Source organism: Tasmannia lanceolata, unplaced genomic scaffold (genome assembly GCF_043159265.1).
Source record: "Tasmannia lanceolata isolate RefF3 unplaced genomic scaffold, GAP_Taslan_0.1 ptg000037l, whole genome shotgun sequence".
Classification (NCBI taxonomy): domain Eukaryota; kingdom Viridiplantae; phylum Streptophyta; class Magnoliopsida; order Canellales; family Winteraceae; genus Tasmannia; species Tasmannia lanceolata.
This window is the reverse complement of record NW_027518714.1, coordinates 59,089,205-59,115,774: the sequence shown is the minus strand read 5'-3', so window position 1 is coordinate 59,115,774 and position 26,570 is coordinate 59,089,205. Positions and strand designations below refer to the sequence as shown.

The 26,570-nt window shown below is 37.6% G+C and overlaps 2 protein-coding genes across 2 annotated transcripts; one reads left to right on the top strand and one right to left on the bottom strand.

Annotated features, from left to right (window-relative positions):
- Positions 1-3,739: 3,739 nt before the first annotated feature.
- Positions 3,740-7,394, bottom strand: LOC143862328 (F-box/kelch-repeat protein At1g67480-like). Its single transcript, XM_077373354.1, has 4 exons — positions 7,223-7,394; positions 5,799-5,874; positions 4,780-5,689; positions 3,740-4,535 (listed from the first exon to the last, which is right to left on the bottom strand). Exons 3-4 carry the CDS (start codon positions 5,295-5,297, stop codon positions 3,908-3,910), a joined length of 1,146 nt encoding a protein of 381 aa, XP_077229469.1. The 5' UTR covers positions 5,298-5,689; positions 5,799-5,874; positions 7,223-7,394; the 3' UTR covers positions 3,740-3,907.
- A 4,081-nt stretch (positions 7,395-11,475) lies between these two features.
- Positions 11,476-23,843, top strand: LOC143862275 (uncharacterized protein At4g15970-like). Its single transcript, XM_077373285.1, has 2 exons — positions 11,476-11,829; positions 23,169-23,843. The coding sequence occupies exons 1-2, from the start codon at positions 11,509-11,511 to the stop codon at positions 23,658-23,660; spliced, it is 813 nt and encodes a 270-aa protein (XP_077229400.1). The 5' UTR covers positions 11,476-11,508; the 3' UTR covers positions 23,661-23,843.
- Positions 23,844-26,570: the final 2,727 nt, after the last annotated feature.

Genomic DNA, 26,570 nt, shown 5'->3' with positions numbered 1-26,570 from the left:
GTGTTTAAATTTGGGAAGTGATATTTACGCCCCTTTTGATCACTAGGGACACCCAGCGCCAGTGTATAAATGACTAAAAGGAGCTTATGTACTTGATGTTAGAAAAAATCCAGTGGGTTTGATTGCCCCGTACACTGGCGGTGGGTGTCCTTGGTGAACAAAAGGGGCGTAAATATCACTTCCCTTAATTTTTTGTCTTTTACAAATTATAGCAGACGCAAATTTGGAAAGTTGGCCAAAACAAGTGTTTAAAATGCATTTTAAACATTTTCCTATAAAAAACAGAGTTTTTTTATTAAAAGTTTTAAAAGAAGAATAAAACAGCGAACCTACAAAACTTGTTTTAGAAAAAAACACCCTCTAAAATAAAGTTTTGCGAAATATAGTTAGTACTCTAATGTGTTCGAATGTATGCCGCTATAAATATGTCCTCAAGAATGTTTAAAATGTTGCTAGCCCGCATTGAGCCAGGATTCACAAGGGAGGACCCATCAAAGTTAAGCTTTATTACCCCAAGGGAGGAGGTTGCCATCCACATAGAATGGTCCTATTGTTAATGGGTCTAATCTAATTCTGGTTCAATTGTTGAAGGATGTGCAAGTGGTCTAGGGAAGAGTAAGAGGCAGGTGGCAATAAATTTGAAAATTTTGCTTTGGCTCCTTTTATTTCTGAGTTGGATGGTTTGGAAATTTAGCGGGTGTTTCATTAGAATGCTACATTGCCTTTTGTTTTCCACATGATGCACATTTGTTTTTTAAAATGGTGAAATTTTATTAGAAAAACTTCACCACGACCAAGTCAGACATGGGATCGACAAGTACAAGATAGGGAGGGAGAATAATACAAGGGCAGCAAGGATCAAGGGGGTAAGAAATAGGGCTGCAACTCGAGCCGGGTTTTACCCGACCCGCATCGACCCGACCCGAAAATAGCCTGGGTTGGGTTTAGGTTTCAGGGGTTTCGGGTCGAGCCGGGTTGAGCATTCAAAAGCCCGCATGAATCTCGGGTCGAGCCGGGTTTGAAGGGCCCGACCCGACCCGACCCGAGTTACATAAGTAGTTATAGTATGTACATTTTTTTCTATTATTAGTTAAAAGTTAAAAGCGAAAACCCACGCACCCACTGTTACTGTATGTGAGTGTAATTTCTCCTTCTATGAGTTGAGTTGATTCAAGTGTTTGATTCAGCATTGTTTGATTGTAATTACAACATTGTTTAATTACAGCATTGTTTGATTCAAGTGTGATGTGAGTGTAATTACATCATTGTTTGATTCAAGTGTAATGTGAGTGTAATTTCTGCTTCTATGAGTTGAGTTGCCTTGCCAAACAAGAATTTTCCTTAAAAAATTGCGTCAACGTGAAAAAACCCGACCCGACCCGAACTGACCCGAGATTTATCATGGGTAGGGCCGGGTTTGGGAATCGTGGGTTTTCCGAAAAAAACCCCGACCCGACCCGAGATATTTCTCGGGTAGGGTTGGGTTCTCCAAAACCCGACCCGCCCGACCCGAGTTGCAGCCCTAGTAAGAAATCTAATATCTCTTGAGCTGCCTTTGAGCTGGCTTGTCCATCTCTCGATTCGCCGATCTCCTAATGTAATGTAATCGAACTAAGTGACTCTCCACTCGGAAGAGGATCTCATCAATGAACTCTGAAAATCTCAGACATAAGGAAATATCCCCTCCATCTATCTTATGACATTGAGTGAATCTCCCTCAACTACAAGATTGTCCAAATCTCTACACACTAACAATCTAATACCTCGAAGAATCACTCTAACTTCTCCAGCATTGCAATTCTTATTTCCTATCGGCCCAGAGAAGGCCCACTTAGTGCTGCCATCTTCGTCGTTAAGAACATCTCTGATACCAATGACCATGGGTTGCTCAAGATGGAGCCATCAAAGTTCGTCCATCCAGGATCACAGGGCTTCCACCTTGGAGCAGCAATCTCCTCACGGTCGCTGCCAAGGCAAATCTCCTTCCAGCATTATCTAAATTCAGAATTTGAAGACAATATGAATTCAAGAAAGACTTTTAGCCTAGGAAATGACTAAGACAATGATCCTTGAATATGAAGAGAGAAAACTGTTAGTGGCGTTCTAAATGTGCGAGCATTTCTCTTTATCCAAAAGATCCAGATAGAAGCCAAAAGAACAAGTTTACATATGATCCTCCCCTTAATAGGCCATGGCACAAAAAACAAATGACAACAAGCTCCAGGATGCGAGCAAGAAAAACCCATGAGATCCCAAACAAGTCCAAAATCCTAGCCCATGCATCTCTAGCAAACAAGCAGTGAATAAGCATGTGGTCAACTGTCTCTACCGCCCCCACACATAGGGCACAATGGTAAAAAAATAAGCATATGGCAATGGCGGAGTGGATCTATGGTCTGAATCATGTACTGACAAGCTATCCATCCTGATGGGGTATGAAAAACAACAACTAATGAGCTGTCGACACGTGGCCCCAGAAGGGCCCACGACGATTTCGACACCTGCCCAGGGGTAGTCTGGTAAATCCGCCAAGAGCAGGTAAACCTAAACCCACAAAAGGGCTGACGTCACTGTCGTATTTGTTACCAATTTTGGCCCTAACACATCCAATCGCTCGTATTCTAAGAAGAGCTAGAATGGACCAAACTCTGGAAAGCTGCAATGGAGGGGAAGACGAAGAATCGCCAAAGATACTAGTGTGGCCAATACCAAGAGTGTCAGTACCAAAGTTGGACGGACTCCCTCAGGTTAGACTAGCTCAAAGTATTGCCAAAACTTGAAGAAATACGGCTTCAGACCTAACATGTCACATACCAATGTAGGAAGAGATGGGTGTTAGTCTCTAGATGGTGGTTATACAGTGTAGTGAACTAATGTAGGTTTCAATTCATCTCTATCTATGGGGAAGGGCCTTGTGGGAATAACATTTCCATACAGAATTGCTAGGAAAGCAGACATTTTGTAAAAAATCACAAAAACAAATGCTATCCTCTTTGTGACATGTGCGCAAGACAACAAATAAGAGGGTTTGAATCCCAACAAATTCCAGAAAATAGTGTGAAAATGACCAAATAATCGGTTATTTTCACTTCCATCTCCGTAAAAGATTTGCTTGCATGCCGCATCTCCAGTTCTGGTGAGGAGACCCTCTAAAAAATTTGTGTGCTGGCAACAAGGTTTGTATTTTAAGAATCACTGGTTTTTTATGTAGTCGAAATAAGATTGCCAATACCCAAGTACTTCTTCCTCGTTGTACACGCAGATAAAGATGTTTTGTCCCTAAGAATACGCCCGCCCATCTTGGTGAGGAAGGCCTTATTCATGGTTGAACTATTCCTCATGTCCATATCCCCATCGTGGGTTAGTTTATTAATTTCCTCTTTTAAAGAGATTGTTTCACCTCTAAGTTCCAAACCAGCCGTTTCACTTTTTTTGTGAAGAGCTGAGATTAAAAAACATGTTCTTCAGTGAGACCATGAATTGGTAACAGGAAGTGGTCTTTCTCTACTCCACGCAGCCCACATGGATTGTTGGGTTCTATGGTCGGTTATTAATCAGGTTTTCATATCATTTTCCCCTTCTATTTTATCAATTTCTCAAACGTCAGTTTCTCTGTTGCCACAAAAGTGGACCCAATATAAGTAGAGGACTTTGTAAGGACAGTCCCCTTGAGAGAAAGTGTCAAAAGGACTAACAATCCACCCCACCATCAAACCATGTAATAATTGGGATAAATATGTCAACATTCCAATTCGAATAGCAGATCCAATTAAATCTAATTCAAAACCATCTCAAATGGTATCCATAGTAAGTCAAGGAACAAACCCAAAAGTTAACTAATCTAACACTCCAACGAGAACCAAACTGAGGATATAGAAAATAACTTAAAAGAGTCCACAAGATCACCTTATGCCTGGATACTCACACTGCACAAGCAAAACCCAGATGGCTTCAATGTTGAAGTTCGCCATTCTAAGCCGGGCGCCGCTTCTGGATCATACAGCAAAGTCTGGTATCCAGGTTCTTCCTCCAAAGTGAAAAGCAGCAGCTTCCCATTGAGTATTCCAAAGCGAAACCCTACCCTCGAGCTCCCCATCAATGGCACCGGTACCATCTTCCACGAGTCGTCTTTGGGATTAAATATCACAAGCTTCCTCTGGTTCTTCCACTCCATACAGAATAGCTTTTTCCCTAGAACAGCATGTGCAGTGACCATAACACATCCACTCTTCATCTCACACCAAGCATGGCGCTCAGCATTGTATACATCTACAAACCTTGAATTGCCAATTGTGAAATTTGACCGCCCACCCATGACGTAGAGCTTTCCTTCAAACCCCCATGCAAAGCAGCCCCATCTTGGGCGCCTGAGGCTCTCTATTAAGGTCCACTCGTTCTTGTTTGGATCATACACTTCAGCGCTTGATAGGCTCTCACCATCAGCTCCAAACCCCCCTACTGCATACACCACACCGCCAACTTCCGCACAAGCAAAGTCATAGCGTGCAACATTCATCTTTGCTAACATGCTCCATCTGCAATTGGAGAGAAAAAATAAAACAGCTTCTTGGTTACGAAAAGCGATCATCCATAAGAAATCAAACCATTCATTTTATTGGTGGGCTTCCTGAGTATTCAATAACAACAACAAGAACTCAAAAGTTTGTTTGTTTGAGAGAACATGCGAGAAATGAACACTTGATATTTACTACAGTTCCCACCTTCCAACAGATAATGCATGGATTCATAAGATAATGGAATCAAAACATGCAAACAGACCTGTTGAGCCGAGAATCATATTGATAAACATCTGCTGAAACAGACCCATTACCAGCATCCACCAAATAGCCACCCATAACCAAAAGCTTCCCATCAAGAACAACCACCCCAAATGAAGCCTTCACCAGACCAGGCATTGGTGGAAGCAGCTGGGGTTCTACTCCCAAACAACCCAAAATCTCCCAATGGCGCCCCTTTCCATCTGCATCGCCAGTTAACACATAAAGCCACTCCTCAAGCCTTCCAGCCTCCTTCCTTACAGTGATGAATTCCTTGCTTTGGATAAATGACCTCCATCGCTTGCACACAGCACCCATAACAGGGAAGTGACAGCGTGGGATGAGAGCAAGGCAGTACTTTGCTACATCATCGGGCAAACCTGGTAAAATGGGGAAATAAGTGCTAGACCGCACTTGGGACATTAATTGGGTGGTGAGTTTTGAATGTGTTTCGGGATTATTCTGGGTTGCAGTGGAGAAACACATTTCCAATTTGGTGAACTGCCTCTGAACTCTCATAAGCACAGGAATTTCTAAATGAAGCTACAACATAAATCAAAAGTAATGTGTACAGTGCCCATACTCCATCAGACCTGCTCCTACGGATATACGGTTATTGAAAACATAAATCAAAACTGTTGAACAGCAGCGAAGGCACATGGCTTATCATAGGAATTCGTGGTAACCATCACCTATAGGAATTTTATGAGACCCGGGCTTGAAACAGGACGTAGAACGCACAATCTGAGCCACCAATATCAACGATTTTCTGGGTTTGATTCGATCCATTTCAAATCTCATTCCACAGCTGCTTCTACTAGAGTAGTACTTTTTCCATATCAATATGTAGACAGTGAAATCAAGTCTTATGTTGTACAAAATCTTCTTTCCCACACACATTGCCCCAATATCTACAGAGAAGATAAAAACCCATAAATTTTAAGAAATCAACAGATCTTAGCGCAAATAAAGCAAGGGCTTTATTAGGGTAGAAGAGTAAAAGAAGAAAAAGATTCATACCAGTCAAGGCCATAAAACTTTGACAAGGTTTACCCCCCTGTAACTTCCATCTTCCCAATGTTTACAATCAGTTCAGCTGCAACAATATAAATACAAAAGCAAATAAAATTCACAAAGAACAAAAATCAAATCTTACCAAGACTCCTTTTTAGTCATAGATGCTGGTTTTGAATCTAGATAACACTAAAATACTTGCAAAATGATCTTACATGTCGGCTATGATCTCTAGCAGCCTAAAAGGCTGCAAGTCTAAGAAAATACCCAGGGAAAGAAAAATTGAAATCCCAAAAGTTAGCAATCACATAGCATAATAAGCTAAAAATTTATGTCAATCCTAAGGCCCTATTTGGATTCCAGGAATTTTGTAGAAAAGTTTGGAAAGGAAAATTATTTCTAAAATTTCCTACCTTTTTCAGAAAAAAGGATAACTCGAGCTGACCCAATTCAATTTTTCCACAGATGGGCCATCTACCTATGATAATATCCCACTAAATTAACCTTTAGCATATCATTTCCCTCTAAATTGTGGTAAGTAAAAAAAAATCCAAGAATTATTTTTCCCATCAGGGCCTAATTGAAAAACCCACAAATATATGATAAGACAATGCACAAATCAGAAAAATTAGATGATGTTATTATCACCAACAAATGGGAAGGGAATAAAATCAACCCAAAGTCCTTACTTCATTTCATATTTACTCTATGATCTAATCAACCCTAAAATCACAGATCAAGATCATACAAAAAATCCACATTTAAAAAAGAAAAGAAAACAGTGGCAGCATAGGTTTCGAAATAATAATAAAAAAAAAAACTATGCTGAATACAAAATTTAACCTCAAGTGAACCATTCAAATATCTAAAGTTATACAAAATCATTCCTAAGATCCAAACAAAACAAAAGCCTGGATCAGAAATGGTGAGATTCAGAATCGAAAAATGAGAGCTAAAACAACCAGATCTTATCCAGATCAACAGCTCAAATATCAAGACCTTCGAATATGGGAAGATGGAGGGATTTTGATCTGATGTATACAAAATAGAACAACAATCCAAAAAAAAAAAAAAAACCCAAATTTTTTTAAAAAAAGACAGATAAAAGCCAGATCTAAACCGCATTCAGAATATATCTCTGAAAATCAAAACAAAACCGATCATATTTCAAAACAAAGAAAAAAAACTCTATATTTAGAATAGAAAAAAGAATGAATCTTAAAAACACATGAAGAAAATGAAAAAAAAGGGCGAGGAATCAGACCAGAGTCGAACAAAGTAAAAACATAATGTAGAATCTGGTAGCCTCTTTAGATGAAATTTTCAATCGAATTTCGAACAGAACTCTAATAACATGAAAATTTGTGTTCATAATTCGGACATGAAACCCTAGAAAACCAAAATAGAATGGAAAATAACATGAAAATTACCTGAAATTTTAAGATCCACGGGAAAATTCCGTTTTGCGAAGACGGGGATTTAAATGCAAAGATTTCTGAGAAGATAGAAGTGACAGATAGCGAACCCGTCAGAAAAGGACTTCAAAAGCAAAAAGTGAAAGTATGAAACTCATGGGAAAAATTATTTTAGCACTCCCTTGTTTCATTAATGACACGCTTTCTGACTTGCTCGGCTGTTGCGATTCCTGGTTAATGAAGTTTGGGCCTTGGGGTGGCCCCACCTTTGGTTGATCCGAACCGTTCATCTTTTAGGAGTAGGTTGATCTAAAATGGCCGAAAAGTCTCAGCAATCAGGAATCAAATATAGAAAATTTTCAGGGCACGTTCTATCTACAACAAGGGCTATTAAATGAATGGATTAGATCATCCAAATAAGTGGACTCCAGGGTTGAGCCTGTAGCTCAGTGGTTGAGGCTTTGTTTATCAACCTAGAGGTCAATCCCAGCTTACCTACCAAAAAATAATAATAATAAGTGGACCCCGAACTCAACAGGTTTAACCTGATTTCGGTTTGGCATTTGCTTGGGTTGGGTTGGTTGTTAGGGTTGGAAAAAGCAACCCAATTTAATTTCGGGTTGAGTTAGGGTTGTAAAAAGCCAACAGGATTTGATTTGGGTTTGGGGCCATGGACAGCCCATTCCCTGCACATCATATGATTTTATTGCAACCCGGCCCCAATTGGAAAAAGAAGTTAGATGGGTTAGATTATGGTTGAGATATTTAAAGGGATGTTGGGTTAGGGTTGACCCTCCTCGACCTGAGGTCCTGGTTGGGTTGGATTAGGATTAAGGTAGAATGCTACTTCGGGTTGGGCTAGGATCGGTCTCAACCTGACCCAATCCGGCCCGAGTTGCACCCCTAAATTCAAAGTACGGAAAGGAGTGCCACTATTGACACAACGTAGTGCGTGTATCTATGGTCTTTTTTCCTCGGAAAAACAAAAATGTGTCTTAAATTTGGCGTGTTTGTTAAATTTTAATAGTCCTCTTTTCCCAGGTATTAGAAAAATTGATAAACAGTGTTAGGGGTAAAATCGGTACATCCGGCACCGAACCTCAAACCCCTTCTCCATTACTCAACTTGGTCGACACAATCCCTACAACAACGCTAGGTAATGAACTTTGATTAGACCTCCTTGATACTTCTCTCTTGGACGGTACCGAGCTACACAGGGAGCTAAACGCAATCGCGGAGATCTCGCCCCCTAAACGGGAAATCCGGACGGCCGATATGCGTAAGGCGCGACTTTCGAATTTGAAACATCCCGCCTAAATCTCCGTCCTTGATATTCGCCCGTAACCATCGGAAACCGTATCTCCACGTGTTCATTCGCCAGCTATCAAGCCCCACGTAGATTGAATCAAAGATATGATTGATGTTTCCATATGTCTCCACGATCTGATTCTCCCACCATCACGCCCCACGTAGGCGAAATCAAATGCACGATTGATATCTCTAAGATCGTGGATCTCCACCCCTATAAAAAGGGGACTTCGCACTCAAGTAAAGGGATCAAAGAGAGACTCAACATCTCTTCTTCTCGGGTCTGATAACCTGATTAAGCTCTCTCCCATTCCCCGTCCATTATCTGTGATTGCCTGTTTCTGACTTGAGTGTCGAAGTGGCCGTCCGGAGACACAACTCCGGGCCCGCTGACACTTTTTCTGTGATCGTAGGATTATAATTTCTATGAAGCTAGTTCGTACAGTCAGATTTTGGGCGTCATCAGACAGGAAATTTCCTAGTAGCCGCTTTAACCTTTTTACTAATTTTAATCTATTTTATTAGAGGAAATTTCCTTGCAGTCAGTCGGTATAAATTTTTTATTGCGAGAAATTTTCCGCAAAGTTGGTCGGGAATGTTGGGCACCTAGTCACCACTCACCGACTGATAGCGATGATGCTTATGTAACGCTACTGATACAGGCACTAACATCTTTTGATAATGGCACTAACTCATCTTGTCTCTTATTATTTAAGAAGCTGCCAAATGTTATTACAATTGACAATTCTCTAAGAAGTATCAAAAGTCCTAGACAAGGTGAGTTAGAGCAATTATCAAAGCATGGTAGTGCCAACATTAGTGGACATATAAATGTTAGAGTAATGCTAGGGAAACCGAGAATAGGACCTAAAATAGGACCGAACCAATTGATTCTCTCCACAACATGCCAAGTGACGCGAGGAAAATTAACAAAAAGTAAAAAAAAAAATTGTACACACGGCATATTCTCATTGCAGGTCCCATGCTCGGTGGTATTCTCAGTCTTCATATCAATTTCCTAAATATTATTAGGGAAATGTTATCAGCACTATTGTATTTTGATGAGGGCACTCCTCACTTTATTAAAAGTACGGTATGGCCATCACCATAGGATGATCCAAACCGTCCATTAGATAAGCCACAGCCTAAATAGATTGTGCCCCAAAAATCATTTCCATAGGTTGATCCTAACCCTCCGATCTATTGAGGGTTAGGATCAACTCTCTAACATTCAGATCGGAGGGTAAAACAGGGTAAAACACCTCAATAAATTATCTCCAAATCCAACGGCTAGGATTATCCATCCAGTTTTAGATTGCTTTTGGTGGTGGCCCACTAGACCTTACCTATTTACCATGCAGATGTACACATGGGGGAGAGTAAGATAGATTTTCAAATCCCACAACTTGCGGGTACATTTACCGATAAATTCAAGGTTGACGAGAAAATATCTAAATTTGGACAGCCCCTAAGATTGGTAACATGCACCCACGCTAAAATCACTCACGCGTGTAAAAAAGATCTTGTATACAAAAGGAAATAGCAGAGGGAGAGACTCTTCTTCTCAAGACTGTAGAAAGATGTTAATTTTGAGGAATTACAAGCCTCCATCTCCTCTGCTTTCCCTTCCAGTTCTTCTACTTGTTTTCTTTTTCATTTTCTACTTCTCTGCAATTACAATTGAATGGAGAGATAGTCCACTCCATCTATGGACCAAAACTGTAAGGACTCTCTCTAGATTTTCGTTCAAACATGATTAGATTGCACTTTTCTATGTTGATTTCCATTCAATATTTTGTTATCTTTAATGGGTTTTTACTAAAAACTGAGGAGACTGCAGTTTTCTTTGTTTCACTTTTGAGTAATATTATGTTAGCTAGCTTTAATGGGCTTTTTACTCTATATTAAGATTCTCCTTTTCTTTATTTTTGCTAGATTGAGAGTTGGAATCCTGAATCTTACCTTTTCAATTTGAGTAAATTTTTTTTTTGTCTAATGGTTTCTTGAGATTAAGAATCCATGTTTGAGAGATCATGGCATATTTTAGACATAGATTGAAGCCCTTATCCTAGTTTTATGAGATATGCCCATTTTTGTCAAGTTCATCAATTCGAAAGGATCTGTCTAAGAAATGTCCATTTCAAAAAAAAAGAAAAAAAGAATCCATGTTTGAGATTGTTAACTTAAAAATGCTTTTGGAGTAATTGGTTGTTTCGCATGGTATCAGAACAAAAGGTCCTGAGTTCAAACCTCCCTGATGTTAAAAAATCCACGTGCAATGGCCAAACTAAAAGTGGGGCCACATGTGCCACCTATAGGCATATCCAAAGAAAAAGGGGCCACGCGTGAGGGGGAGTGTAAAAGTATAAAAGATTTACTAACGTGTTAAAGTATAAAAGATTTTACCAACATATTAAAGTATAAAAGATTAATTACTGCCGGTAGTTTCACATGGTATCAAAGCAAATGCCCGGGTTCAAACCTCCTTGATAGTCAAAATTCACATGCAATTGCCAAACCCAAAAAACATGGGCCACATGTGCCACGTGTAGGCCAACCCTAAAAAGAGGGGCCACATGTGAGGGGGAGTGTTAAAGTATAAAAGATTAATTACTGCCTTCTTCAAATTCTTCAAAAGCTTAAGTTTTGGAGTAAACTGAATCAAATCAAGATGGTTATTGAGGGAAAGAATCCTAATCAAATCTACTTTCTAATCTCTCTTGCTTGCCTCTTCTACCTATTGCGTAATTTATCTAGTTGGTTCCTTTAGCCAACTCATCCAATCTACCTCCAAGATGATCCAACGGTCAGATCTTAACCCAATCCAACCGTTGGATCCCACATATTCTAACATAATGACTTCTTAAACAGCTTAAGCTTTTGGAGTAATTGGTTGTTTAACTGTGATTAACAAACTAATTGAATTGACTAAAATGTTCAACTGTTTATAACAGAATCCTGAATCCCTAGAGCATGTGTTGAAGAAAGCTACAATGGGAGACAGAACAGTCATAATAACAACCTTGAATGAAGCATGGGCAGCTCCAAATTCGATGTTAGATCTCTTTCTTGAGAGTTTCAGACTCGGCGAACAGACAGCAAGCCTTCTTAACCATTTGGTAATTGTTGCAATGGATCAAAAGGCCTTCGACCGATGCCAGCTGATACACACACATTGTTTCTCCCTCACTACCAAAGGGGTCAATTTCTCGGCCGAGAAGAGATTCATGTCTGAGGATTACCTGAAAATGATGTGGAGGAGGATCAAATTCTTGCGTTCTGTTCTTGAATTGGGCTACAATTTCATATTTACGGTACACATTTCTTAAACAGATGCTTTCGAATTGATGAACTTGAAAAAATGGGCATATCTCATAAAACTAGGATAAGGGCTTCAATCTATGTCTAAAATATGCCATAATCACCTACACAATAGATCTAACCAATACAATATAATGGATCTGTTGGAAAAGTGTTTCAAATTATATTTTACAAATGTAATTTTAGAAAATTAGTTTAGTTAGAAATGTGTTTCAAATTGTATTCTTGAAAATTAAATTTGTGACTTTTCATATTCATTGGAACTCTAAATGCCATTACTTGGATAACTGAAGAGTTAAACTAATGAATCTATTTAATTGTTTACATTATTAGATTCATGATAAGCTTTGACTCTTTGTGAGACTCTTCATGTTCCATTAATGGTGACTCTTGGTTTTAGAAGTTGTAATAAACATGGAGATTAATGCATGACTCTTGGATTAAGTTTCTTCAATAAACCTATATCTTTTCAAGAGATAAAATGGTTTTGTGAAGAGTATGAAAAATACAATTCTTTTCATAGATTTTATTTTCAAAGAGAAAAATCATTTGAACAAACACTTGTTTTACTTGTTTGATCGATCGGATGTGGATACACGATCCATTGTAGAGAAGTGCAACTCTCTTGGATGTACAGAGAATCTGGGCTTGGCTGAATCCCGGAGATAGTGCTGCCATAGTTGTCTTCCGTTTTCATGTGGGAGAGGCTTCAATTATCTTCAAGAAGCATTTACGCACTTCTAAGTCTTGGTTCTTTCTTTATATTTTTGAGCTATATCTTATTTCATTTTTGTGCTTTTGTTCCAACAAATTGAAGATAGTTTAACTCTCATGGCTTCTAATGGAGTTAATAAGATTGTTCACCAGAATTTTGAGACTCTTGATGGAAAAAACTTTCAGAGATGGCAGACTAAGATGGAGTTCTTCCTTCGTCAACTTTAATTGGCTTATGTGTTAACTCAACCATGTCCTGCAATTCCAACCGTGGAATCATCATCTGATCAAGCCAAAGAAATCACTGATCAAATTGCTAAATGGAATGATGATGACTATTTTTGCAAGAATCACATTCTTAGTGGGATGTCTAATTCCTTCTTTGATCAATACTCCAAAAAGTGCTTGACTGCCAAAGATTTATGGGACACTCTGAGATCAGTTTACTAAGCAGAGGAAGCTAGTTCAAAGAAATTTCTAGTTTCAAATTATATGGAGTTCAAAATGATTGATGATAGGATGTCTTTATTCAAGTTTGCGAGTTTCAGTTAATTGCTAATGATATTATTGCCGCTGGCATGACGCTTGATGAGAATTTTCATGTGGGGGCTATTGTTGCTAAACTTCCACCATCTTGGAAGGAATATCGCAACAAATTGAAGCACAAGAAAGAAGATCTCACTCTTGATCAACTTATGCAACATTTACACATCGAGGAGGAAACTAGAAAATAAGACAAGGAGATTGTGAAGGAACCGATAATTACAGCACATGCTGTTCTTGACAAGGAGAAGAAGAAAGATTCTGGAAAGAAAAATCCAGAAAAATTTCTGGAACTAAAAAATGCGAAGAACTTCAAGCCTTTTAGCTCTAATCCTGCCAAGAACAATGAGTGTTACAATTGTCACAAGATTGGCTACTTTACCAAAGATTGTCGCAAGCCTAAGTATGGAAAGGATAAGAAGAAAGAGAAAAGAGAAGACTCAAATGATCTCATTGCAATGGTGACTGAAAACTTTATGGTGGGAAATGAAGTTGAATGGTGGATTGACACTGGTGCATCTCGTCATATTGCAGGAGATAAAAATATCTTCAAACATTATGAAGTAGTGGGGGATGGCATGTTAATGTACATGGGCAACTCATCATCCGCCAAGGTTATTGGCAAGGGCACTGCTGAACTAAAATTCACTTCTGGAAAAGTTATCACTTTGAAGGATGTGTTGTATGTTCCTGACATCCGCAAGAATCTTATTTATGGAGCACTTCTATCTAAGCATGGATTCAAGATAGTCTTTGAAGCTGATAAATTCATTTTATGTAAATGGCATGTGTGGACCCCGATCCGAGAATGATGAGGAAATGAGTCCCTACATCCTCTAAATCCCCACATGAAAGAGAGCTCTACCAAGAAACTCTCGAAACGGTGCCACCCTCATAGCATAGCACGAGTGGCGATATAAAAAGAAAGAGATACCTCTTGATTCGGAGCCAAGGCTCGAAACCAAGACGCACCTAAAATAACTCAAAGTCGACATCCATGGATAGGCCATGGAACCCCAAAACAAATCCTCTGTGCAATGGATAACCAGAAATATATATGGGCTCGTGCTTGATTACGAATGGGGAAGGTCCGAAGAGCACCCCCAATTCGTCCGAGTGCAAGCACTTGGTCTCTTATGCCATTTATTATTAAATCCAAAGAGTTTTGGGCAAAATCATGTCAAAAGAGAACAAATATCCCCAAGTGGACGTCTACCTAATCATGCAAGACTCGGGGATGAAATAATGAACACATACAAAATAAAATAAAAGATGTGTCACCTAAGCACAGCTAGGTTATGAGTGACATGCCTAACTGATGTCTAAGTTTTAGTGGGCAAACACAAGCATGCTACAACTAAAGGTATAAGGTATGCGCAAGAAAGTAAGAAAACACAACAAAATACATAACATGACAACATAACAAATCCTAGGACTTTAAACGATTTAACCCGAGTCCTTGGATGGTCTGATGTTCATCCAAAGAAGCCTACGTATCCCCGCCTCCACGAGAATCAGAGCAACGTAGTTCTTCGCTCATATTCTAAGCTATGATGCATAAGACACCTAGACTTCTATCCTAAACTCGATCTAAAAGACCAGACTAGTTATTAAAGCTTCTCAAGCGATTATTTAAATTCTAATAGATTGTGAATTTTAGGACACCCTATATGTCCTAACTAAATGCAGGTTAGTCCTAGGCTAATGCAGGTAGTTCCTACAACATATGTGTAACTAGGCTGTGTTTCCTAAGAAAAATAAAGGGCGGACTAACGCATCCTATTCTAGTCATCAATCGGCGATGTGGATCGCCAATTGACCGGACGGAGGCGTTCCTATAACTCTAGGACAAACCCCTAACTCTAAAGCAAACACACAACAAATCAAGGACAACTCATAACTCTAAAACTCTCTATCTAGAACGCTCCTAACTCTAGAGGAAGAGCTTTTTGAAAACATGTTATATAAAAGATTTTTGTATTTTTTTTCAAAAGGTTTAAATGGTTTATTTTATAAAATTTGGCTAGACTTGGGATGTGGATCCCAAGCTGCACTATGTACCTCGTGGAAGAGGATCAAGCCAACGTAGTTCGAAATGAAACTCTCCTAACTACTCCTAAAATCTTTAAAGCATTTCAAATGTTTTTTGAATTTTTAAGGTTTTCAAATGTTTTTTAGATGTTTTAAATTTTAAATGGTTTCGATGTTCTTGGATCTCAAAATATTTTCACTATTAAAGAAGACATGCAAGTACAACCACAAACTAGGGCAAAGCCCTAAATCTAAATGGGTAACCCCGAACAAGCAGCTAGTGTCTCAAAGAGACAATCCACAACAAGTAAACTAGTGTCCCAAGAACAAAGAAAACGATATAAAAAATCCCGAGTAAGCAAAGCTCTAATAAGATTACACGGGTCTCAGACAAAGAAGAAAAACAACAACTCTAAAAGAGAAACTCCTAACTAAAACACTGAAAAAAGGGTACAACTTAGAAAGACTCTATAAATGAGGCAAGACATGCGTCCTATGGATACACTATCTATCAAAATCAAGGTAACCTTCCTCAGGGTAGGCTCTAAATTAGGCTTGTCTCCAAAGAAGAACTACCTAGCGAGACAAATCACGTCTCCTAAAATGTAGGGCTCTAGATAACTTTTTCATTGTCCTCGCAATGAATAGAGAACCAAAGGTTTCAAGGTATCTAAAAGTCTAAGACAATCTTCTAAATGAGAGGGAAATAATACTAGGATTTGATAAGTATCCTAAAATGATGGGCTTGGGCTAACGCCTTCATCGCCTTAAGCTATAACCTCTTAGACAATAATAACTTATTGTCAAATAAGAATGAAATTAAAGCTACTTCACAAATACAAATATCCAAGATATTCTAGTTTTAAAATTCTGAAGCTATAATATACATGTCTATGAAACCCATCTACAAAAAGAAAGGCATAAGAAAAAATTATTTTGGACAGGTTCATTAAAATATTTATATATCATAGAACCATAGTAATATTACTTACTGGAAGCCTTTATGCTTAATACTATACATGCAATAAGCATCCTTTCCTACTTTCATACACCCACAACTATAAGATATTTATTATAAGCAATTCATAATAGGACATAAACCTGATTTTAACTACCATTTTAAAACTTATCTGTTTAAACATTAAATTATAAACAACATAACATATATGATTTAACCATTAAACTTGAGGGAAAAAAAACATTATCCCAACAGGGTAATATAAATAGCAACTATCTAACACTACCTTAAATAATTGCTATACTTTTTCTAAAAAGAAAAACAGCTTGTAGTGTCTTTTTCGTCAATTGTTGAATCACCTAAAAAAAATAAAACCATTTGAACTAGAACATTCACACAGAATAATTGGGTTACTACTTATCCCTACAATCATGGAGCACTAATATTATTTCCAATAACAGACATGAAACTTTTCTTAAACATGTATATACCCAATCAGTTATAGATATGCCTGAACAACTCACATATATGTAAAAAAAATATAGCCCAATTAATCAGGAAATCAACTTCTTAGAACTGATTGCATATATGATATTGTGAGTACCTCAGTCTAAGGGACGAATATGATACCTTGAGACAACATTATCACCACAATTTAGTATGGGAAAAGAAACTAAAATCCATAACATAAATACACAATGATCCAAACCAGTCATATAAGTGGGAAATCACACAGTGGAAGTCTCATTTAAACATAGTTGTACAGTTATCAATTCTCCAGTCCAAAACAATACAAATATAGCTATCATTTACTCCAATACCTCAAACCAATTTAATGTAATTAATTGACCAAACTCATACAATACTTGAGAACATATGACTCTATGTGAATAATAGCATTTCCAAAATCGGCCATTGAGTGGCTCAATAAAATTAATAATTATCAACAGAATATTAGCCAATTTGTACATTTACCCAAACAGATTAAACTCCAACAATTTTCATAGATGAGTATTCATCCAAAATTTAAATAAATGAAAAAAAGAAAAAAAAAATATATATATATATATATATATATATTTTTTTAAATAAAAAATAAAAAATAAAATGAAAAGCTTATGCTACAGACTTTATGAAATCATTTTTAAATAGAATTCCAATAATATTAATTTACTTAAGTATTTGAAAAGAATGAATGCTTCATTTATCTTAATTTTTCAAAATATGTAATAACCCCACACCTTACACACTTCTACATGTCACTATTTGAAGATACAATCCTCTAGCATTTTTGTACATCCTCCCTTGAGTCCTTGACTCATCTTCTTTTCGAAATAGGTATGATGCAAGCACAGGTTTATACAAGTCAACTTAAAATCATTCTCACTCAAATCTCTTTAAAAAACGACTGAGTTAAGAAAGGTCTCTAATTACAAATATAATGCTATTCATACAATAAAAGAAATCTATGTGCTCAGATCATCATTTTTTTTAAAAAATTTCACAAAATAATAGACAACATTCAAAAGAAGGAATATACATACCATCAATTTGTGAAAAAGCCACTAAAATCTCATATTGTCATCAAATGACAAAACAACTATACAGCCAACAATAAATAGATATCAATAAATTCGAACGGGAAGACTAGCTGGAGGATTATCATATAACACATAACTCACCTAATACACATGGTAGTAGTAATAGAAAACACCATTAATGATCTCACTGTTACATAAGAATATGATAAAGAAATTTTATCTAACCTGATCTGGGCATAGATTGACCTACACATATCTAACCAAAGAAACATATGAAAACCCTCATTTTTTATGAAAATGAAGCCTTGATCATCTATTTATAGGCTTTGGTCCTAATTTTTTTACTCCCCACAAGTTTCTTTTAGGCATCCCCATATGTTTGTCCTAACATAGATTTTGTGTGAATTGGGTGGTCTATAAGAAAAGCTTAAGTAAAAAAAATGATAAATTCTTGCCCTTTTAAATGTACAGGAACACCTCTGCTGCAAAAATATTCCAACTGGACCACCTCAAATCTGGATAAACTAATCCCCTTTCTGCTATACTATTTTAACCTACACTACCCTCCTCACTCGTTCACTAGGCAAACATTAATGGATTTTAATGAAATTTTAAAAGGACCTTGGTGGGACCCTGACCTACCATGGGATAAAATTTGGGGTCCCAACTCATTCATTTGATAGGGTTTCCAACCAAACATGGCTAATTGGGGTTCGGTCAAAATGGGGTGTCTACAACATGTTTAAGCTTAGCATTGAAAATAAAATTATTTCTGCTTATATTACTGAGTCTTTTGATTTATAACATCAAAGATTAGGTCATGTGAACTATAACTCAATTGCTCGCATGGTTAGTGAATGGGTTATAAGCAATTGTGATAGAAATCATGATAATCAATGTGTGATATGTAGCAAGTGCACGATCACTAACAAACTCTTCAAATCTGTTGAAAGAATTATCACTCTCCTTGAATTAGTTCACACTGATATTTGTGAAATGAACTTCATTTCACGAGACGGCAAACGTTATTTCATAACCTTCATTGATGACCATTCTAAATATGCCTATGTATATCCTTTAAAATCAAAAGATGAAGCTTTTGAAAAGTTGAAACATATAAAGCAGAAGTTGAGAATAAGCTGAATTTGAAAATTAAGACCATTTGTTCAGACAGAGGAGGTGAGTACATGAAAGGTGAATTTCATGAGCTTTGTGAAAGAGATGGAATTGTAAGACAATTGATTGCATCTTATACTCCTCAACAAAATGGTGTAGCTGAAAGAAAGAATAGAACTCTGATTAAAATGATTAACTGTATGTTAACTAGTTCTGGACTAGCTGGAAATTTGTTGGTAGAAGCCTTGCTTTCTGCTTCTCATATTTTGAACATGATCTCTCAAAAGAAGATCAATCAGACTTCATATGAGCTGTGGAATGGCAGAAAACCAAATATCTCTTATTTCAAAGTTTGGAGATGTTTAGCTCATGTGCGGTTTCCAGATAAGGATACCCCAAAGCTCGGCTACAGAGGAGTTGATTGTATTTTGATTGGTTATTCTACAACCAGAAAAGCTTAGATTTCTGAATCTGGAAACTTCGTCTCCTCATATTATTGTTGAATCAGTGCATGCAGATTTCTTTGAGAATGTGTTTCCAAAGAAAGACAGAAAAGTTGAAGCTGGTTCTTCAGCTGAACTGAAGAGAAAAGCTGTTGAATCACCAGAAAGGGTTACACCTAGACAAAGTTCAGGGGTTGTTATTCCTAAAACATTTGGACCTGATTTATGCACTCTCATGGTGGACAATGATCCAGATACATATGCTGAAGCTATGTCCTCTAATGATGCTCTTTTCTGGCGTGAAGCTATTGATGATGAAATGCATTCAATCATGTCTAACAACACATGAATTTTGGTAGATCCTCCAACAGGTTGTAAACCTATTGGTTGCAAGTGGATTTTCAAAAGGAAATTCAAAGTTGATGGCTCGTTGGATAAGTTTAAGGCCAGATTAGTTGCTAAAGGGTACAAGCAAAAGAAGGAGTTTGACTATTTTGATACTTTTGCTCCGTTAGCAAGGATCACTTCCATAAGACTTCTTATTGCTTTGGCTGCTATTCATAATCTGGTTATTCATCAAATGCATGTTAAACCAGCATTCCTCAATGGTGATTTGGAGGAAAAAGTTTACATGGAGCAGCCTGAAGGATTTATCACTCCTGGATAAGAGCACAAGGTTTGCAAGGTAATGAAATCTCTCTATTGCTTGAAACAGGCTCCTAAGCAGTGGCATGCGAAGTTCAGAAGTGTGATGTTGTCCAATGGATATATGATTAATGAAGGAGACATCTGAATCTTTAGCAAGTTCAGAGATAATTCAGGTGTTCTTATATGCCCGTATGTGGATGATATGCTCATCTTTGGTACCGACATTGAAAAGGTTATTGAAGCTAAGAGGTTTCTTGTTTCGAATTTTGGCATGAAGGACCTTGGTGAAGCGGATATGATTCTGGGAATCAAGATTGTCAGATCTCTGAATAGTATTGCTATTACGCAATCAAGTTATATTGAGAAGATTCTCAAGAGATTCAATCATTTTGATGCTGCACCTGCTCCTACTCCTTTGACCCAAGTATCAAGTTGCTACGCAACAATGGTCAAGCTATTGAACAGCTTGAGTATTCCAAGATTATTGGCAGTCTTTTGTAAGCTATGTGTTGTACAAGGCCAGACATTGCTTATGTTGTTGGCACACTGAGTAAGTATACAAGTAATCCAGGGGGGATCACTGGAATGCTCTTATATGATTATTGAGGTACTTGAAGGGTACTTTGAGTTATGGACTGCATTATGGTAGCTTCCCAGCAGTTATTGAAGGTTATAGTGATGCTACATGGAATTTTGATAAAGAGGATTTTGTATCTGTGACTGCATGGATATTCTCTTTGGGTGGAGCTGCGATTTCTTGAAAATCAAAGAGGCAGACTTGTATTACTCATTCCACTATGGAATATGAATTCATTGCATTGTCCTCTGCTGGAGAGGAAGCTGATTAGCTAAGAAGCATTTTGGTTGATATACCAATATGGAGTAAGCCAGTACCACATTTGACAGTGTATTGTGATAACAAGACTGCTTTGTTTCGGGCAAGTAGCGAGTGCTATAATGGAAAATCTAGACAAGTTCGTCTAAAGCACAATCATGTGAGAAGGATCCTGACTGATGGAATTATAGCCATTCAGTATGTTAAATCAAGATTAAATTTGGCGGATCCTTTATCAAAGGGTTTGGGTAGAAACCTTGTGTCTGATACATCGAAGGGAATGGGTTTAAAGCCTATTGATATGTAAGTTGTACATTATGGATACCCAACCCAGTTGATATTCTCTTGGATTTTCAATGGGAAGAACGAAATAATGTTACAACTATTGGTGCACATTAATAAGATTTCTTATTTCCCTCCTTATGATGTGTATGTGCATAATCCTGTATGAGATAGAGGTTGAGAATTCAATTCTCTTAATGAATCTATAGACCGATGGTTTGGTTAGAGTTGACAGGACAACTCTTGATAGATTCACCAAATGAAACTTACATGTGAGAGGTTGAGAATATAGTTCTCTTAATGAAATATCCATAACTGTATGGCGGGATTTGCAAGTTAACCCATGATGGATTCATCAATCTGGGTGTGGAAATTTGGCCACTTCATATAGGATTTAAAGGCTTTAATCCTTAGAGCACTCAGAATGTTGGATTCTAGACACATGGCAGTAACGTGTCGGGCTTTAGTACTTCATCTCCGAAACAGAAGTGTATGTAATATATTTATGATTTGTTAATGTGGTTCTTAGTTCAAGGTTTTGTCTACTAAGATCCTAGATGAATCAAGAAACATATTCACTAGGCAGTGGTTCAAGTCCAAAAGACACCATTATTAATGTATATGACTGTGCCGATCAAAACTAAATTTGAAACAAGTGGGGGTTTGTTGGAAAAGTGTTTCAAATTATATTTTACAAATGTAATTTTGGAAAATTAATTTTGTTAGAAATGTGTTTCAAATTGTATTTTTGAAAATTAAATTTGTGACTTTTCATATTCATTGGAACTCTAAAGGCCATTACTTGATTAATGAATCTATTTAATTGTTTACATTATTAGATTCATGATAAGCTTTGACTGTTTGTGAGACACTTCATGTTGCATTAATGGTGACTCTTTGGTTCTCTCACAAGTGGTGTGCCTTTGAGTGCTCTCATTAGCGGTGACTCTTGGTTTTAGAAGTTTCAATAAACATGGAGATTAATGCGTGACTCTTGGATTAAGTTTCTTCAATGAACCTATATGTTTTCAAGAGATAAAATGGTTTTGTGAAGAGTATGAAAATACAATCCTTTTCATAGATTTTATTTTCAAAGAGAAAAATCATTTGAACAAATACTTGTTTCACTTGTTTGATCGATCGGAGGTGGATACACGATCCATTGTAGAGAAGTGCAACTCTCTTGGATGTACATGGAATCTGGGGTTAGTTGAATCCCGGAGATAGTACTGTCATAGTTGTCTTCCGTTTGCATGTGGGAGAGACTTCAACTATCTTCAAGAAGCGTTTATGCGCCTTTAAGTCTTGGTTCTTTCTTTATATGTTCGGGCTATATCTTATTTCATTTTTGTGCATTTGTTCCAACAGGATCTATCCTTGATGATCTAACCATGCAAATAAACAAGAATACAAAAGAATGACTAAGATCTTACTTCGGTTGGTCATGGTGGAGATCGATTTGGGTTTGATCTTGTATTACCTCTTTGATCGACCCGATCTCTGATTGGGACGAACTCTAATTGGCTATTTGAGTTCCACTCATAATATAACTCTAATTGGCTCAATTAGTTCAACCAACTACTTACCCTAATGTAGTTGAACTTAGGGCTACACTAATCATCCATGCCTCTTTAAGGTTGAGATGCACTGATTACCATTATACCTCTATGGTCTCTATGGTCGACCTAATCTCTGATGGGAATTACCACTAATTGTAGGGATGGGGCCAAGAATTTACACTTGGGGGCCTGGACTAATTTAGACTTTGCCTGCATTGGTCGTTGGGGGCCTGCTTACTAACTTTCTGTAATAATTTTTTGTACATATTACTATAAAAGGGATTTTGCAAGTCATTGGGGGGGGAGGAGGGGAGGGGCACCCTCATGGTAAATGTTCCTCTTCCCTTGACTAATTGACTATTAGAGTTCCACCCATCATAATAGAACTCTAATTGACTCAATCATTTTAAACAACTAATTTTTCTAATGTAGTTGTAAATTAGGGCTACATGAATCATCCGTGTCTCTGCTTTTCCCAAAAAAAAAAGAATTAGGAACGATGAATCATCTATGTCTCTATAAGCATGAGATGCACCTGTTACCCTTATCCCCTTTACTGATCTCTTTGGTCGATGGGTAACTCCAGTAATTTCAATCTATACCGTTGATCTTAGACCTATGATTGCCCACATAAGATCTTACATAATGAACTTTGGTTGCAGGATGCGGATGTGATGTGGTTCAGGAACCCAATTTCACATTTCATGTCTACTGCAGATATTACAATGGCATGTGATTACTATAATGGAGACTCTTCGAATCGGAAGAACAGAGCCAATGGGGGATTCAATTACGTGAGATCCACCACTGCCACGATCGAATTCTACAAGTTCTGGTACATGGCAAGGGAACTCTACCCTGGTTTGCATGATCAGGCGGTTTTCAACATTATAAAATTTGATGGTGCTGTTAATGGAAGGGGGTTGCAAATGAGGTTCTTAGATACAGCCTACTTTGGTGGGTTTTGCCAGTCAGCCAAGGATTTTAACAAGGTTTGTACATTGCATGCTAATTGTTGTGTTGGAATTGAAAGTAAGCTTCATGATTTGAGGCTTGTTCTTGATGATTGGAGGAATTTCACATCACTCCCAACAGAGGAGAAGAAATTGAGGAAATATTCTTGGAGGGCTCCAAGAATGTGCAAGAATCACTGACTTTTTGGGGTCTTCAATTCCCATTCCCATTCTCCCTATTCAGTGAAGCTTAGTTCAGAATTTTTCATGTTTTCTCTATAAGGGTTTAATAAAAACTTGATAAGTGCACATTTTAATATCATGATTTTCTTTCTATATCCTACTTATTTATTTTACTTGATTGTACTTCAGCTGGGCTGTATTATTTTAACAGAAAAAATGTTGTCACATTGAATCATTCATCATGTGGGGGTCTCACCCCGGATAGGTATCTTGCTATAACACACCAATCGGACTATCTTAAACCTCCTATCAATAGACGGCAATCCTAACCCTCAACCATATTGAATGGAGATTGTTAAAATATTAACAAGAAAAAAGAAGTCTTAATATTTTGTTGTGGGCCACTGCTCGGACGGTTAGGATTGTCTAATCTGACCATTTTGGTAATAGAAGGTACGATCTCCTCGGATCGGATGGTAAAAAAGAATGATCTAACTTATCAATTTAAGTCTTAATTTTTTTATTGGTTCCATCTAAGTCTCTTTTATTAGTTCATTTCTCATGACGGGAATTTTATTTTTTTTTCTTTCACTTTTGACAACTAGTTAAATAATAAAAACAAGGTGAGTTAGTCTTATTATTAAAACGTGGTAGTGCCAATATCAGTAGCCTATATGTGTAAGCCACATATTAGGTCTTAAGGTCACTGGATATGGAGTTTTGGCTTCAGAAAAAATGTTAAAAAGAGAGTTTATAACCCTAATATCAGAATAGTGAAAAATGTAGACATAGGTACACTGTGATTCGCCGGGCCATTTAGATACAAGGATTTTATAATCTAGGATTGTAAAATCATAGAATTTGACAAGGTAAAACATGTATTGTACATTTTTCAGGACTGTAAAATCCAGGTTTTATCTTATAAAATCTACATTTTAGATTCTAAAATCCAAGATTTTACAATCCTGAATTACAAAATTCATGTATCCAAACTGCCCCCTTGTGTTTCTTGCTGTGTGTGTTTCTTACATCTGATTTTATTATTGGCTGCACATCAAAGTTGATCCTATTTTTTTTATAGGTATGCTAGGATTGAACCTCAGGCCTCAAAGTTGAAGAGTAAATCCTCAATCTCCCTGCCCTACAAACAATACCCACCAAGGCATATGCATGCCTATGTTATATGGTTCATTGGTTCACTCATATTCGCTTGTTTGGTATGGTCTTGCAGCATCTATGATTGTATTTAGCAAAACCATTCAGATCTTTCTCAGGTCCTTATAATTTAGTGTCGCTACCAAGTTGATATAAACTTGTATTCGCTTGTTTGGCACTTGGCAGTGAGAATGGAGTTGGGCCGCCCTCTCATGTAGACACACCTGGCCCATGCTATGCATGGTGTAAAATGGTGGGCCCCACCCTATGCATGGGTTTGAGTGGAGATAAGTGGGACCCACCCCATCAAAACATGAAGAGTACGCGTGGGTGTAAAATGGTGGGGCCCAATCAGGCTATGTATGAGTGTAAAATGGTAGGCCCCACCCATCAAACCATAAGGTGAAAAATAGTATCCCTGCCTATGCTATGCATGAGGTGTAAAAAAATTCCAGAAAATCATAATAATCTATAGAAAAAAAATTAATCTAAGGTCTAGCAGGTTTGCAATTTGGAAAATTTTCAATTTTGGAAAACAATTTATATAAAAAAAAGGTTAATAAAGTGTTCGTATATTACTAGTATTCTAATTCACATCCACATGAAGATGTACATTAATTTGCTAATTAGTCAAAGAGAGAGAGAGAGCTTCCTCTTAACTTCTATCGGGAGGTGTGAATCATCGAGAAGAGAAAATTTTGTTCTTCTGTTATGGTCATTTCTTATTCCTTGGAACCTTCGATCTAATTGATGTCAAAGCCCCTTTTGGACCTAATCAAAGGGGGAAAATAAGCACCACAACTTGCAACCTTCCTTCACGGTAACACAATTTGCTCTACTTTTTGAAAGTCTTTAGCTTGAATTGATAACTTGCATTTGATTTGTGATGGATTTTCTCATATCGTTTGCTCTTCCATTTCTCACGAATATTGCTCTACTTTTTATTGGAGGTGTTAAAGGACCTGGGCGGTCGGATGGACCATCCAAATCCGAACTTAAACGGGCAGGATCTAGAGTTGCACCCTTACTCCATCCGGAAATGGAAACGTACGTGGACAATCTTGCCCCTCCACACAGGAGCAACGTGAGAACTACGAGATCTTCCCCATGAAATTTTTCCATCCTAAAAAGCACGCTGGGATTACCGAGATCTTCCCAGGGGAATTTTTCTATCCTCGAAGACACACCAAGGTTACCACGCCTCGGCTCTGATATCACTTGTGGGGATCCGGATAGAACTCACCCTTAAAGCTAGTCATTAAGGGAATGGTGCCCAAGTCCTCATAAGCCCATCTGCATCCTTTCACTTTTTTCGACGTGTGATCTTTGCTTTCATGTGAAAACCCTAACATGGAAGCCTTTTTCTATGAGAAAGGTTGTGGGGTTGTCATCACCACCTGCAAGTAAAAGAATAGTTTTTACCTTGTCCACATTCTTATTCATGTCCGCGTTTTGTTTTACAGAATAAATAAAAACTCATTTGATGGGTCGAATTATGACTACGTCAACTTTCTCATGCGGCAGTTTTACTAGGATTTTCTTTGGCCGCATTTTGGCACTCTGAAACGCAACCTTTAGACCTCATTGCCGTAGCATGTTGTGCTGCACCACTCTAAGAAGCCCTCTTTTACTATTGGCAATATAGTTCCTTTAAGACATGTCCGTTTTCAGTCGCAATTAAGTGTTCTCTGACTGTCCTTAACTTTCCTTCTCGAATAATTACAATGTTCATGTCATGAAGTTAATAGTGAGAGGGTTGACGAGAAACTGTCT

What these genes read in the sequence shown, in the direction of transcription:
- LOC143862328 (XM_077373354.1), bottom strand. Translation starts at nt 5,297, where the DNA reads ATGAGAGTTCAGAGGCAGTTCACCAAATTGGAAATGTGTTTCTCCACT. An exon ending in TATGATTCTCGGCTCAACAG is followed by an intron (nt 4,536 to 4,779) that starts GTCTGTTTGCAT and finishes CTCCAATTGCAG; the next exon opens with ATGGAGCATGTTAGCAAAGA.
- LOC143862275 (XM_077373285.1), top strand. Translation starts at nt 11,509, where the DNA reads ATGGGAGACAGAACAGTCATAATAACAACCTTGAATGAAGCATGGGCA. An exon ending in GCTACAATTTCATATTTACG is followed by an intron (nt 11,830 to 23,168) that starts GTACACATTTCT and finishes CTTTGGTTGCAG; the next exon opens with GATGCGGATGTGATGTGGTT.